Source organism: Sebastes fasciatus, chromosome 20, assembly GCF_043250625.1.
Source record: "Sebastes fasciatus isolate fSebFas1 chromosome 20, fSebFas1.pri, whole genome shotgun sequence".
Taxonomy (NCBI): Eukaryota; Metazoa; Chordata; class Actinopteri; order Perciformes; family Sebastidae; genus Sebastes; species Sebastes fasciatus.
Window position 1 is genome coordinate 8,716,069 of NC_133814.1, and position 13,148 is coordinate 8,729,216.

Sequence of the window (13,148 nt, forward strand, 5' to 3'; positions counted from 1 at the left end):
CTGATCACAAGTAGACAGCTTTAAGTACGTCTGTTCACACCTGGCATTAGAATGTGTCTTGAGTGACCACTCAATTTGTCTTGAGTGACCACTTCTCACGTCTCACTTCCCCGCTCTATATGCAAATAAACACGTAGTAAACACATGGCTAATAGAGCAGACGTTGCTGTAGTATGTCTGTAGTAAAATCCTACATATTTGTGAATTTGGGTACATTTTACTAGCATCTAAATATAAGGTTACTGTCTACCGGTGGTCCCTGTGAATTGCTACTATTTATAGAAGCTACTATTATTATTTGTATATTTATTTATTTCACTTGGGCTATGCATCGTCTATAGTAGGCCTATAATACTCCAATAATATTCCAATTGGAACATTATAGGGTTAAGGTGGTGTGTTTGTATATTTTGTTAATATTTAAGTTCTTTCCTGTGTTATTTGTAGCCTATAGTATTGCTCTATAATATATTATAAGTATACGCTTATAGGCTGGAATCAACAGCAGCCAGTCAGACAGGCAGGTGTATATGCAGAGCTGAGCAGTGTGAGCTATTCATTCAGGTTATACAGAGACACATTCTGAATTTATACAGTGAATAAAAGATACTGGGGTTTGGGGGTCCTCTCCCAAGAAAATTTGAAAGTTTTTGACTTAAAACTATTACATTTTACATCATTTTGGACCATTATTATTAAGTTAAAAAAGTAGTTTAAAGTTTGAAAAAGCCAAATGATTTAAATTAAATGATTATTTCAGTATTTACACATCTTCATCTGAACATTCAACTCTTCTGTAAATGTTTACCCTGTAAAATCTCCTACTGTAAATCAAAAGAGCAGATTCAGAAAACTTTGGAATAATGTTTCATTAATTATATTTGTTCACAAATATAATAAAAAAAAGTTATGACGAACAGTTCACTAATTATTTTACAAAAAGGACGTGAACATTGTACTGATAAATTACAGCACCCTCGTTCTCAAGTGACACGAGTGAGTGGAGCTAAGTACAACCAAACTCTGAATAAGACATTTTTTAGGCGACAAAAAGGTTAGAATGAACTGAAAACACACTGTGAAAGGGTTAAAGTTGTAAGACAAAAGGTAGCCACGCCCTAAAGCATACCCTGCTTGATGGTCTATTTGACCCTAAATGGGACCATCATTTTCTATATGAACATCATGCTGTATTGAAGAAGACTGGAAACTAGCAATTGAGACCATAAACTGATGTTTACAATGTTTACTGAGGTAATAAATCAAGTGAGAAGTAGGCTCATTTTTCTCATAGACTTCTATACAATCAGACTTCTTTTTACAACCAGGGCCAATTCAGCATTGGCTTCACTTTTCAGACCCGGAGGTTGCCGACTGAAAACACTACAGTCGTTTACTGTTTATCAGAAAGAAACATATTGCTGCATATTGCATATTATTGACTTAGTGAGTGAGTTCCTCATTCATCTCCCAGCCTGGTCAGCGACCTTTCAGTCACATCACTGACCTTATCACTAGGGATGGCTATCATTAGGATTTTATTGATACTACTACTCTTTTTGATACTCCTTATCGGTTTGGTTCTTTATTATTACTAAACAATAACTTTTTTATATATTATTTTAAAAAGGAATAAATTCAGAACAGGATTATAATATGTTAATATTTTAAATATAACAAGATGTTTCTAGAGTGGCAACAGTCAGTTTACAACAGTAAATCACTATATAAACTCAATAATATCTTATTGGAAAATAATCTCAATAAAATAAATATTATTCTTGAGTGAAGTTTATAACAAATGAAGAACACAGACCAAGAATTTTTTAAAGATACGTGGCAAACTAAGCTAAACAGTTGGACTACATACATACTGCAATTCGCTATTAGCTGAGCCAGCGCGCTGTGCTTGTGTTAACATTGCAGGGATGGATGAGAGACTGCAGACAGAGCAGAATGAAATATAAATTTCCTACATGTTTACATCATGTTTATGCTTGTTGAATAGGTGTTTTGATAAATTATTGGCATTTTACTCGCGAAGGTTTTATTGCACTTACAGTAACGAGCGTAGAAGTCATAGTTATCTATCTTTCGGTACCCATCCCTACTTATCATAGTGAAATATTGCATGAAACCAAAATAATGCAGAATTCATTCTCTTTATTTTACATAAATTACACCGGTCCCAGATCCCATGCATCCTCTTCATATACATGTATAAACATTTATTGCATATGAAACTGTTCAAACATTCCTGTTGAGCGTATCATGCCGGCCAGCAGAAAAGGACATCAATGAATGAAACACAAAACGTGTCTCACAATACTTTAACAATTTATTACCTTACATTGATAAAGTCATTAATTCTGCAACAAAATTCAATAGCTGTAATTTAATGCACTATACACATCACACACACATCACACACACACCTTCATCACATAGCTATCAACCACAACAATGTGATCAACCAGTTGATGAGAACATTCACACACACGCACACACACACACTTCCAATGGGATATCTGGTATGATATGGCATATCATTGAACATAAAATACATTAAAATTACACATGTAAGTTTACAGTGACATTCTTCTCCTGCCCATCGACACTGCTGCACAAATGCATACTGAGTTAGCTTTTTCTACTGAGAGGCTAAATGTGATGGGACAATCAGGATGTAGAATCAAAAACAGCATTGAAGTTGTGTGTGTAAAAGTCCAGGTAGAGTGGTGATATCGATGTGAGGCGATTTACTGCAACATTTAAACGGATGTGTCCATGGCTGTTGTCTGGGATAACCCAGATTCCTGTCACTTTTTCACATAGCATTTTGAAGTTGCTGTCAGTAATATTTGCAAAGTATACCCAGAATGTATCCACAAGTGTCCACAAGTGCTGCTAATAAGTGCTAGTCACTCTCGTCCTCTCTTACTTCAGTGGCTGCTGAGATTTTAAGATTTCTATACAGGTAAGCCAACCCTTTCTCAATCCCAACTCGTCAAATTCCGACGCTTGGTTAGTGACCTTTGACATCTGATACCGATGCACTGAGGCCAAAGCTATTGACGTATTATAAAGAGCAAGAAAGTCCGTATAGGGTTGGTGCGCGTGGACAGGTCAACACTTCACCTTCACTCGGGAGACTGCTGTTCATGTCCTGTGTTACGTAACTTACGTAGGTAACGCCAATTACGTAACAAACTGACTTATTTTTTACGTAACAAACAGTTATTTAAACCTAGGCCACAATCTTGTTGTAAGCCTTATCAAAGGGTTTTGTTGCCTAAACCTAACTAAGTAGTTTTGTTGCGTAAGTAAACCTATGTTGGAGATTTATTTTGAAAAAAGACTATATGCATGTAACGAGCGGAAACTGTACGTTTCCTGTGAACATGGAAGTTTATTTTGAAAAGACTCTATGCATGTAATGAACGGAAACTGTACGTTTCCTGTGAACGCGGAAGTTTATTGTGAAAAAACAATGTATGCATGTAACGAGCAGAAACTGTTCGTTTCCTGCGAACATGGAAGTTTATTTTGAAAAGACACTCTGGATGTAATCTGCAGAAACTGTATGTTTCCTGTGAAAATGAAAGTAAATTTGGAAAAAAACACTGTATGCATGTAACGAGCAGAAACTGTAGATTTCCTGTCAACACAGAAGTTTATTTTGAAAAGACACTATGCATGTAACAAGTGGAAACTGACCCCCGACACGTCCAATAAGCTAGAGCGTCATAGTTTGAAGCGTAGGGCCACTGACCAAGCGTCGGTATTTGACAAGTTGGAAGTGAGCATGTTTTCGGCAAGTCCCAGCTCGGTGTATTTCCTGGGAATGCTCACCACTCCCAGGTCAAAAAAAAAAAAAAAAAAAAAAACTCCATACTGTCACCAAAGCTGCACAATCTTCTAAAACAGATTTGAATAATAAAACGTGTAAAAATGTTTTAAAATGTTTCAGTGAAACAACACATAGTAATGGACAATCATGTTGATATCTGACGGTAACCAAATATGTTGGAGAGTACCTAAATATTAAAGTTTTGGACTAAGATGAATTTGACAACATAACATGAGTCAGACTTGTGACTGAGTCATGGCCATTTAAATGTATGCTATTGTAGTGAGTCCTACATTTGGTTGCAATTGACCAATCCTAAACCAAGTTACTGTTGATAGGTCAGACAAGCTTGTCTAAAAAGAAACATGGCGACGCCAGTTCCGTTTAGCTGGATGTGCAGCCTATTAGATCAACAGCCGACAGCAAGGACTACAATATGTGATGGAAGGATATATTCACGATGATAACTTTTACTCAGGTAACTGTTCCCATTGGGATTTTAGACGTTGTGTCCAAATAAATAACCTCAAAAGCACGTAGCCGCACCGAGATAATGTGTTCGTGAACATTGTGACCCCAATGTAATGTGACTTACTGTACGTATAGCCTAATGTTACCTTTGAACAGACGTAGCATATCTAAGTATAACAGGAACGGGGCAAGTTGACCGAGGTTCTGCCGGGTTCCAAGCTAGCTCAACTGTTATTGGAGCAAAGAGCGAAAAGGGGCGGGACTTAGGAGGGGTCAATTGTCCAATGCATTCAAGGGTTATGATCATTTATGGTAAATAATATATGCCAATAAGAAATAGGCCAATAGCCAGTTTTAGAATAACATTATAGCATAAAACAAAAGCATTTATATAATAAAGGTAGATTCAAGATTGGATGAAAAAACTTTTGTTTTTTAAATGCAAAATGGTTCGAAAACAGGTGAAATCTCTGAACCAACAGATTAAAAAAATATATTTTGCTTGTACGCCTCACAGCTGAGGAATTATGCGCCAAAACATAAAGTGCTTCATAAATGACCACAACTTTCTTAAGCTGTGTTCAGACCAAGAGCGAAGCAAATTTTCGCCTTGTACCGCCGGTATCATTAATGTGTTCATTCACACTAGACGCTCCAGAGAGGAGAAGTTTGTCTCCGTAGATACCAGCAACTTTTCTTTCCTCCATCAACCATGGAATAAATAACCACTGTTGCTGCTTTGTACATGTTGTGGAAGTCCCAGATATTGTCAGAAAGCAAAACACCGTCGTGTCTGGGTTCATTACATCACCCGGCGGCGAGCTGTATTCACGTACTGTCTGTATCTAGCAAGACACATGTCGCTACTGCGGCATGAACCCAAAATAAACAGATTGTGTTGTGATTTAATTGCAATAAACAGATAAAAAAAATATGCTATGAAATAACTACATAATGATGCTGATTTGAAAATAGTCTGAATTCATGATTTGTCAGGTCTGTCCGCAAGACGACAAGCAAACAACTTTTAAGATACTTGTTTTCTGAATGGAGTTCGGATCGATCAGTTCCAGGCTATTCAGCTGCTCCACCAACACTCAAGATAAAGTCATCTAGGCATAAATACGGCTGCGACGTAGTTGTTTCTACCATAGATAGTGACAATGACGCAAATTTCGTGTGTTTGTGTCGATTCATTCGTATTGACTTTGTTTGTAATCGTGCCACGGTCTTGGTGTGAACACACCATTAGGTTCATGGACTAACTTTCTACCCAGTTGAGATTGTTTTGTCAACTGCTGCTTCCAAGGTCAAGAATTAAAGATCAAGTTTAACTTCATTAGTCATGTTGCATGCTGAAGTATTATGTAACAAAGATGTTGAATGTATGTTTTACAGAAAAGTAAATCAAATATGTGTTGCCTCAACTAAACATACAATGAAAGGAGACGTCCGAGTGCATATTTGTGCTTCCATCAGTGTTCCTGAAGATGAACACTGTACCAGTTGAGTTTTGCCTTGCGCTGTGCTCTAATCTCCATTGTTCCCGAGCTATGTTCACAGAAACATACTGCAAACAACCATTCATATCTGGTGGATCGGAATGCTTAAAAGTCATAACAATAAAGACTTTAAATATATAAGCCCCTTGGGTTGAGTTGAGATGTGTTTGCCTTTACCATTCTGCTGAAAATTCTTCATTAGTGAGACATTTGTTGTTTTATCAATTTCAGCATATAGGCTGCACAGACAGAATATTATTCCAGCTGATGTATACTATATATAGTGTTTCTGAGCTGTGGTGATCCCAACATCACATGATTCTTGGCGCCTGGTGGCCCTGCAGCAGCATCCATCCATGATTGTGTTGGACTCAGTTATCAGACAGCTGGAGGGCAGAGCAACATAAGGCATCAAGCTGACAGAGCACGCAAAAGTGATTCAAGTGGAAGAAATAAATCAATGAAACGAGATGTCCAGAGTAGGCTCCGCTGCACATACATCCCTTCATTTTTCTCTTCTGTCCATACTTTGTTTTTTTGTCTGTGACTCACTGCTGGTGCCCAAAGTTGGGGAAAACGAGCCTTCCAAGTCCACCGGGTCAAATCTTCATGCCAAGCTTGGCTTTCTGTGGAAAGGACATAGGATCATAGAGGTTAAGTGCAATACACCTGTCTACATAAACAAGAGTAGGAAACTTAAAATGTAATTTGATCTTGAAGTGAGAAGGGATAAATATTTAGGTCCTGTCTACACGTATACAGATATTTTTAAAAACTGATATTTTCCCCTCCGTTTAAAAAAAAGAAAATCTGTCCACATGACCTTCGTTATACAAAATATCTCCGTCCACACTCGAACGTAAAAACGTAACGCTCGTAAACGCTCGCCGTAATATTTAAGGAGGGTCAAGGAATTGTGTTACCACCCTTCTCTCTCTCTTTCTTTCAGCTTCATTACAGTCAGTTTGATAACAGTTACTGTTATCATCACTCTGCTATCATCAACTGTCTCTTCACATGCATAAATGAGGAAAGGGAGTTCATTCAGGTTTATGTCCACAGCACTTCTGAGTGCTCCAAACCACAACTTCAATCGCCCAAAAGCACATTCAATCACCATTCGGCCTCCACATGTTTAATGTTTTCCCTGCTTTGGGCTCCTGTGACTGGAACATTTTTCAAATGTAAAGTAGTAATTAGTCCGAGCAGCTCTGATATTGTTTCTGGCGCATGGTCATTACACAAAGCAACAATGGGCATGCGTGAAATTAGATACAAAGTAACCAGAGTTTTTAAAATGCTGCACCTCAGAAGGCGTTTTAAAAAATATCCGTTTTTGTGACCCAAAATTCAATTTGCGTGTGGAAGAGAGGCCAAAACGTAGAGGAAAATATCAGTTTAAACAAATACCTGTACACGTGTAGACAGGGCCTTAGGTCAACAACTGTTTGGTCAAGTGCTTTGGACTTGACAGAGAGAGATAGCAGCGATCAGGACTAATTTCAATTTTCAAACACTCACATTCACAATGGAAGTTACGGGTTTGCTGGCTTCAATACCGGTAACACAATCTCACATTATGTCTCATGAAAGTGGCCAGCACTGAAGAGACTCTGCAAGTGATAGCGGATTCAATCATGTGACCTTCACTAGCTCCACTTTCCCTCATGCAGTAGTTGATTTATTTTAGGGATGCACCGATTGCAAAATTCTGGGCCGATGCCGATGTTGAAAATGACTACTTATTATTTGGCCGATAGCTGATATCGATACCGATGTCTTGTTCATTTTGTTTTTGCTGTTATTTATTCCCCTTTTGTGCCAGGGAAACAAAAAGACCTCTGCATTATAAAAAATAACTGAGCTGTTTTTAAGTCATTCAGCATTTCATTACACTGTATTTGAATGAACATAAAGTCAATCAAAACTTGACTGTTGTCTAACAAGTCTATAAAATACATTAATAAATACTTTTTACGTTTTATAAACCCTTCATTATATGTTCATATACTGCTTATAAATTCTAATAAGGAGGACTTAAAATTAAGTGTTATGGATATTTCCTCAAAGCTTTATTTTAAGTTGTACTTAGTATGTTATGAAGCAGTGGGAAACCAATTTTTTTCATCTTTCGATAAACGGAGTGATGACAAAAACAAGGTGAAAAGTGAACTCACGATGCCAGTGGCATGTTTGGGTTTGACGCTGTAGGAAGCCTTCTCCTTGGCCTGTCGGAAACACTCCTCTGCTGCTTTTAACCTGTGGAACACACAATATTAATGCAGTTAATATGAATACACCAATTTCATCAACCACTTTTACCAACTTAGCAGCCAAGATTAATGTCATGGTGGTAATCCATTTGGTTCGTCTTAAAAGCCGTTTGACCCCAAGCACGGATTTCTGGCCTACGGAACAATGGGATTGTTTTCGGGGTAATGGACTGTCGGACAAATGGGCTTTTTTTTGGTCCCATTTTTCAGACTATTGGTGTTTCGGAATAGTGGGCCTTCGGAACAATGGACAGTCCCCTTCTCGACAGCCAATAATATATGACAAACACTGCGACGCCTACCTCAGCAACCAAATAAAGGACAATATGTGGCTTGAGATCGCCCAACAGCTGGGATACGATGAAGATGGTAATGTAGCTGATATGCACTTGCTAATGTTATTGGTCACGGAACGGGGCTAGCCACAACAGCTAGCGCTTGCATCAAATTTGGGTTCCGATTAGTTTCGTTAGCCCCTTAGACATTCTCTGTCTGGATAGGTTTAGGATAGGAAAGTTATTGGGCCTCATTCACGAAACGTGCAGAAGTTTACATCCAACAGCCTGTTAGTTGGTTTAGACAGTTACCGTTAGCCTGGCTCTGTACGAAGGCATATCAAACAGTTTTTACGAAAATGGAACACGGCAATGCGGATAATTCGCACCGTACCTGGTGTGCATAGTATTTTGTAGGATAGGATTTTCCGTATCGCACCAGTGATAATTTAGCATTCAAGGCATTTTAACTTTAGTTTATTTAATGTAAAGAGTTTAATATGATTAAGATTCATTCATATTTTGTTTTTAAAGAAAGAAAGAAAACAGCAGGTTGTAGAGCAGCATGTGTTACTGTACCTCTCTTTGAGAATGACTTTGTTCTCCTTCTTCCATTGGTCCTTGAAGTCAGAAGAGAACTCGTGCCAGACGCAGAATAGCGTGTTGGGTGAAGCCTCCTTCTCTCCTGACTTGGCCTTCACTGAGAAGAACACTGTGAGTTCCAGGAACCTGACAGGACACAATCACATGTTGACTTATCGATATTCCCTTTTTTATCCACGAGTAGCCAAACTATGCAGACGATACACCATTACATTTCAGAGGGAAAGATTGTACTCTTTATTCCACTACATGTATCTGACAGTTAACTTAGGTACTTTTCAGATTAAGATCTTACATAAAAACATATCAAATATAATGCAGTGTTAAAGATTGAACTAGTGGTTCCCGATGTCCCAATGGCTTGTGACCCCTTACAATAAATCAGGTCCAACGAAGAGATATTTCCCCTCTAAACTTTATATTTTTCTTTAATGGTTGTTTTAAGTTTGAACAGGTGAAAATATCCAATATTTCACAAAAAAGCAAAGATTGGAAAAAAGTCCCAAATCTGAAAAGATTTGTGTTTCAGAATTTTTTTTTTCTTTCCTCAGTCATTGAACATCTCGTGACGTGATGTCACGATACCAGAAATTAAGTAGTCGATACCAATACCAGTGAAATTCCACGATTCTTGATACCACTTTTTTTAAAATAACCACCAAATAAGGGCTAAATATTCCTAAATGTTGCAGAAAACTGATTTTATGACTCTCGTTACCGGGACAACGTTACGCCGTTAGTCACGAGTCATGCTCGCTGATATCTACGGTACTGTAAAAAAAACAAGTACCGTCACGTTTTAAGAATTTCGGCATCTACTTGGTATGGGTCCATGTGACATCCATACCCCTCAGATCTATCCTGTGACTGTTTTGAGGGGCCCGACCCCTAGGTTGGGAACCACTGGACTAAACTGTATACATTAAGTAGTTCAATGTAGTTCCACCTTGACCAGCTTCGTCAGTAAAATACTTATGAATGATGCATCAGTATTAACGAGTACTTTTACTTGATACTTTAAGTACATTTGGCTGACAATACTTCTGTATTTTTACTTAAGTAGGAATTTAAATGAAGGACCTTTACTTAATGGTAATGAAGCATTTTAACATTATTGTTTTGATACTTGTAAAGTTCTTCCACCTCTGCCAATAATGCAGAATGTAGGAAATTCTGTATTACGTCTCTCTAATGACCATGTACTATTTTTCATAACATTGAGGGAATTCTTATCATATTATGAGCAATCACAGTCATGAACAGAACTTTATCATATTTTTGGGAAATGCACTCTTTTAATTGAAATTTTGTGTTTGTCACTATCTTTGGGAACTTTGGGATAAATATGACTCTACTACCCTAACAACAGGGGAAGCTGTTGCCTAGTAACAGCTGCAAGCAGAAAGCCTTCTAGCAGTGAGGATTCATTTAGATGAGCGCTGATAAGAACGCCTCAGAGCCGTGCTGTTAACAGGGAACAATGCACGCCCTTTTGGCCAATTAGAGCTGAGTTTTGTTCTGTGGCCAAGGTCTAAGACGTTTTACAACAAGCGTACTGGTAAGGCACTGGCCATAATACCTTTCAGGTCAAAGTACAAAGATACAATCACATTATCTATTCACTCAGATTAACTTTATTGACATATTTTACTGTAGATCTGTGATATTTGCCCCTTTGACCACCAGAGCCTGTGCTATGGTCAGAAGTACCTGGGTAGCTGGGTCAAGTAATGGTTTCATCATCCGTGTGTCCGCGAGGGTCCATGTGACATAAATGCCGTCATCTGCCCAAGTCTGTGAGGGTCCCTGCGGACCCCTTTGTGTACGTCCATATGCAGCCCTAAATTTGTGACAGTGCTGGACTGTACTACAAGCGCACCGACTGCACATGAGCTAGACAAGTAAACTGCTTGTTTTGTGCACTCTATGTACAGTATGTACTGTATTCCCATCAGTGGTCCTATTCTCATCAAGCTGCCTCACAGTTTTCTTCTTTTTTTTTTACTTTTTCATGTTATTCAGCCAAAAGCAACAAACAAAGGAGCTCCTCCTCTTACACTGGGGAGGTCACCATTATCGGCCCTATTTTAACGATCTATGGCGCATGGTCTAAAGTACATGGTAAGTGCATTCAGGGTGTGTCCAACTCCACTTTTGCTAGTTAAACGGTGCATAATCTGGGCGCAAAGTAAGGCGCAAGAGGCAAAGGGGTTGTATTTAGTCTCTTAATTAATCATAGGTGTGTTTTGGGCTTAACAGGAATTAAACCAATCAGAATGTCATCTCCCGTTCCCTTTAAAAGCCAGGTGCAATGCATATTGGTGATCTCTCTGGTCACAACGGTCATGCCAGGGAGCGCTGAGAGCGCTGCAGGTTGATCAATACAGAATGCCTGAGAGCCTTACTTCATTATACTCAAATATATTCTGTATAACTGTCACCTGCCGCCTGAATTTTGTGTTTTCCTTTACATAAATAAGAACATTGTTCTAGAGCCGACACTGTGTTTAACTGAGGAGGAGGATGAGGAGGAGTGCCGCTTCATCCCTGTGTGTGTAACAAGCAGAGTGTACGCGTGTTGTGAACCTTCCTATGTAGCTGCATCTTACTATCTGAATAATATGCCTTTTGAAATAGCAAGAAAATACTGCACCAGACTTTAGACCAGCTTTTTGTGGGTCAATGGAGCAATCGCTTTCTGCTGCCTCAAGATAGCAATCTGCCAACAAAGCACCTGACCACACCTCGTACATGTGCTACTTACACAACATGGGCACTGGGCGTGAAAATGACAACCGCGTCAGTCTGAAACTAGCCATGACAGTTGCGCTGTGCGCTGTGCGCTGTGCGCCGCTTTGTGCCGGGTGTGAGATAGGGCCCTTAGTCTTCTAGTGCGCATGTGTAGAATGTGTCTGCATACATGGTAGTATGTATACCATGTGCACATCTGCACCTGTCAGCTTCCACATCTGTATTGAAGTGTGATCAAGGCCTTAGTCATCATCTATTATCATCTATCTGTAACTGCTAAACACAAGGAACATGAGCCAGCTGGTGTATGATGTGTATTTGCCACAGTGATGTGTAAAGATCCCAGCTCAGGGATGGACACAGTTCAACATTAAACAGATAAAAGCTGTTTGTATGGTATGTAATGTAATGTAATGTGTTTTTCTTACAGTTTGTGAGTGCTGCTGAGTTGAGCTTCCAGGGTCTCCAGTTCACTTTTAGCTAAGGAAGGAGAAAGAATACAATAGGTCAATACAACAGTGAAACACAGGAGAGTACTTGGGTGTGTTGTTACTGCCGCCCACCTGTCTGACCTATAGACTTTACATCGATTTGATGTCAAACATAAATGTACAAATATTAAACCCTTGTGGTTTAACAATTCATAATGCAAAGATTATTGATTGACCTAACTTACAATTGGAGGTGTCGACAAAAAGCTTTACAGATGTCTCTTTTATAAAGGCGGTCTATGAGCCGCAGGTTTTCGCTGTTGGCCACTTGGTTGTGCCGCATCCAGCTTATATAATACATGTATGGATTTTGTCCAAATGTATCATCAGATAAGAACATTGATGCTGAACAAAATCCTGGATTATGTTCAATGGCAGCATCTTTTAATGTTTAATGCAATGATTTTTTAAAATAAAATGTGGATGTATGGTTACAATCAGGGAGAGATGGTGGTCATGGCAGATAAACTGGTGGTTCAGGTACCCTATGGAGTTTTTGACCATTAGTAGCACTACGGAACAATGTTTTTTACAAGAAGGTTCCCGTTTTGTTTGTATCGTGCATGCACACGACGACACATTCCCGCCGCTAGTTTCAAGCTATTCCACTGATCGACAGTTGGCGGCTAGCTGCAGATTTGTTCCATATGAAAGTAATTCTTCGGGATAACGGCCTGTCTTGTGAGTCACCTTTTGCGAGGAATTCATCCATCATGTCTTTAAAAGGCTGCAGGTTATCCTCGTCTGAAACCTTGCACACCTTTTCCACTTCTGACGTGCACGCTGATTAAAGAACACAGACGGAAATTACAATCAACCAAGAGCACAATTAGTGTAAAATAAAAGTGGACACATATAACAGAATGGTTATTACTGTACATAGGTACCAATGGTGGTTAGATGTGTAAGTTTTGTGCAAACAAAAATGCTTT

General features: G+C 38.9%; 1 protein-coding gene across 1 annotated transcript in view; it reads right to left on the bottom strand.

Moving 5' to 3' along the window:
* Window positions 1–4,407: 4,407 nt before the first annotated feature.
* The window catches only part of fmn2b (formin 2b), a 28,467-nt gene continuing 19,726 nt past the window's right edge, over window positions 4,408–13,148 (bottom strand). The window contains exons 17-21 of the mRNA XM_074619881.1: window positions 12,907–12,999; window positions 12,154–12,205; window positions 8,951–9,100; window positions 8,001–8,082; window positions 4,408–6,449 (exon numbers count right to left, since the gene is read on the bottom strand). Of these exons, the coding sequence (XP_074475982.1) occupies window positions 6,423–6,449; window positions 8,001–8,082; window positions 8,951–9,100; window positions 12,154–12,205; window positions 12,907–12,999 (404 nt within the window). The 3' untranslated portion in view covers window positions 4,408–6,422. The remainder of the gene's footprint in view (window positions 6,450–8,000; window positions 8,083–8,950; window positions 9,101–12,153; window positions 12,206–12,906; window positions 13,000–13,148) is intronic.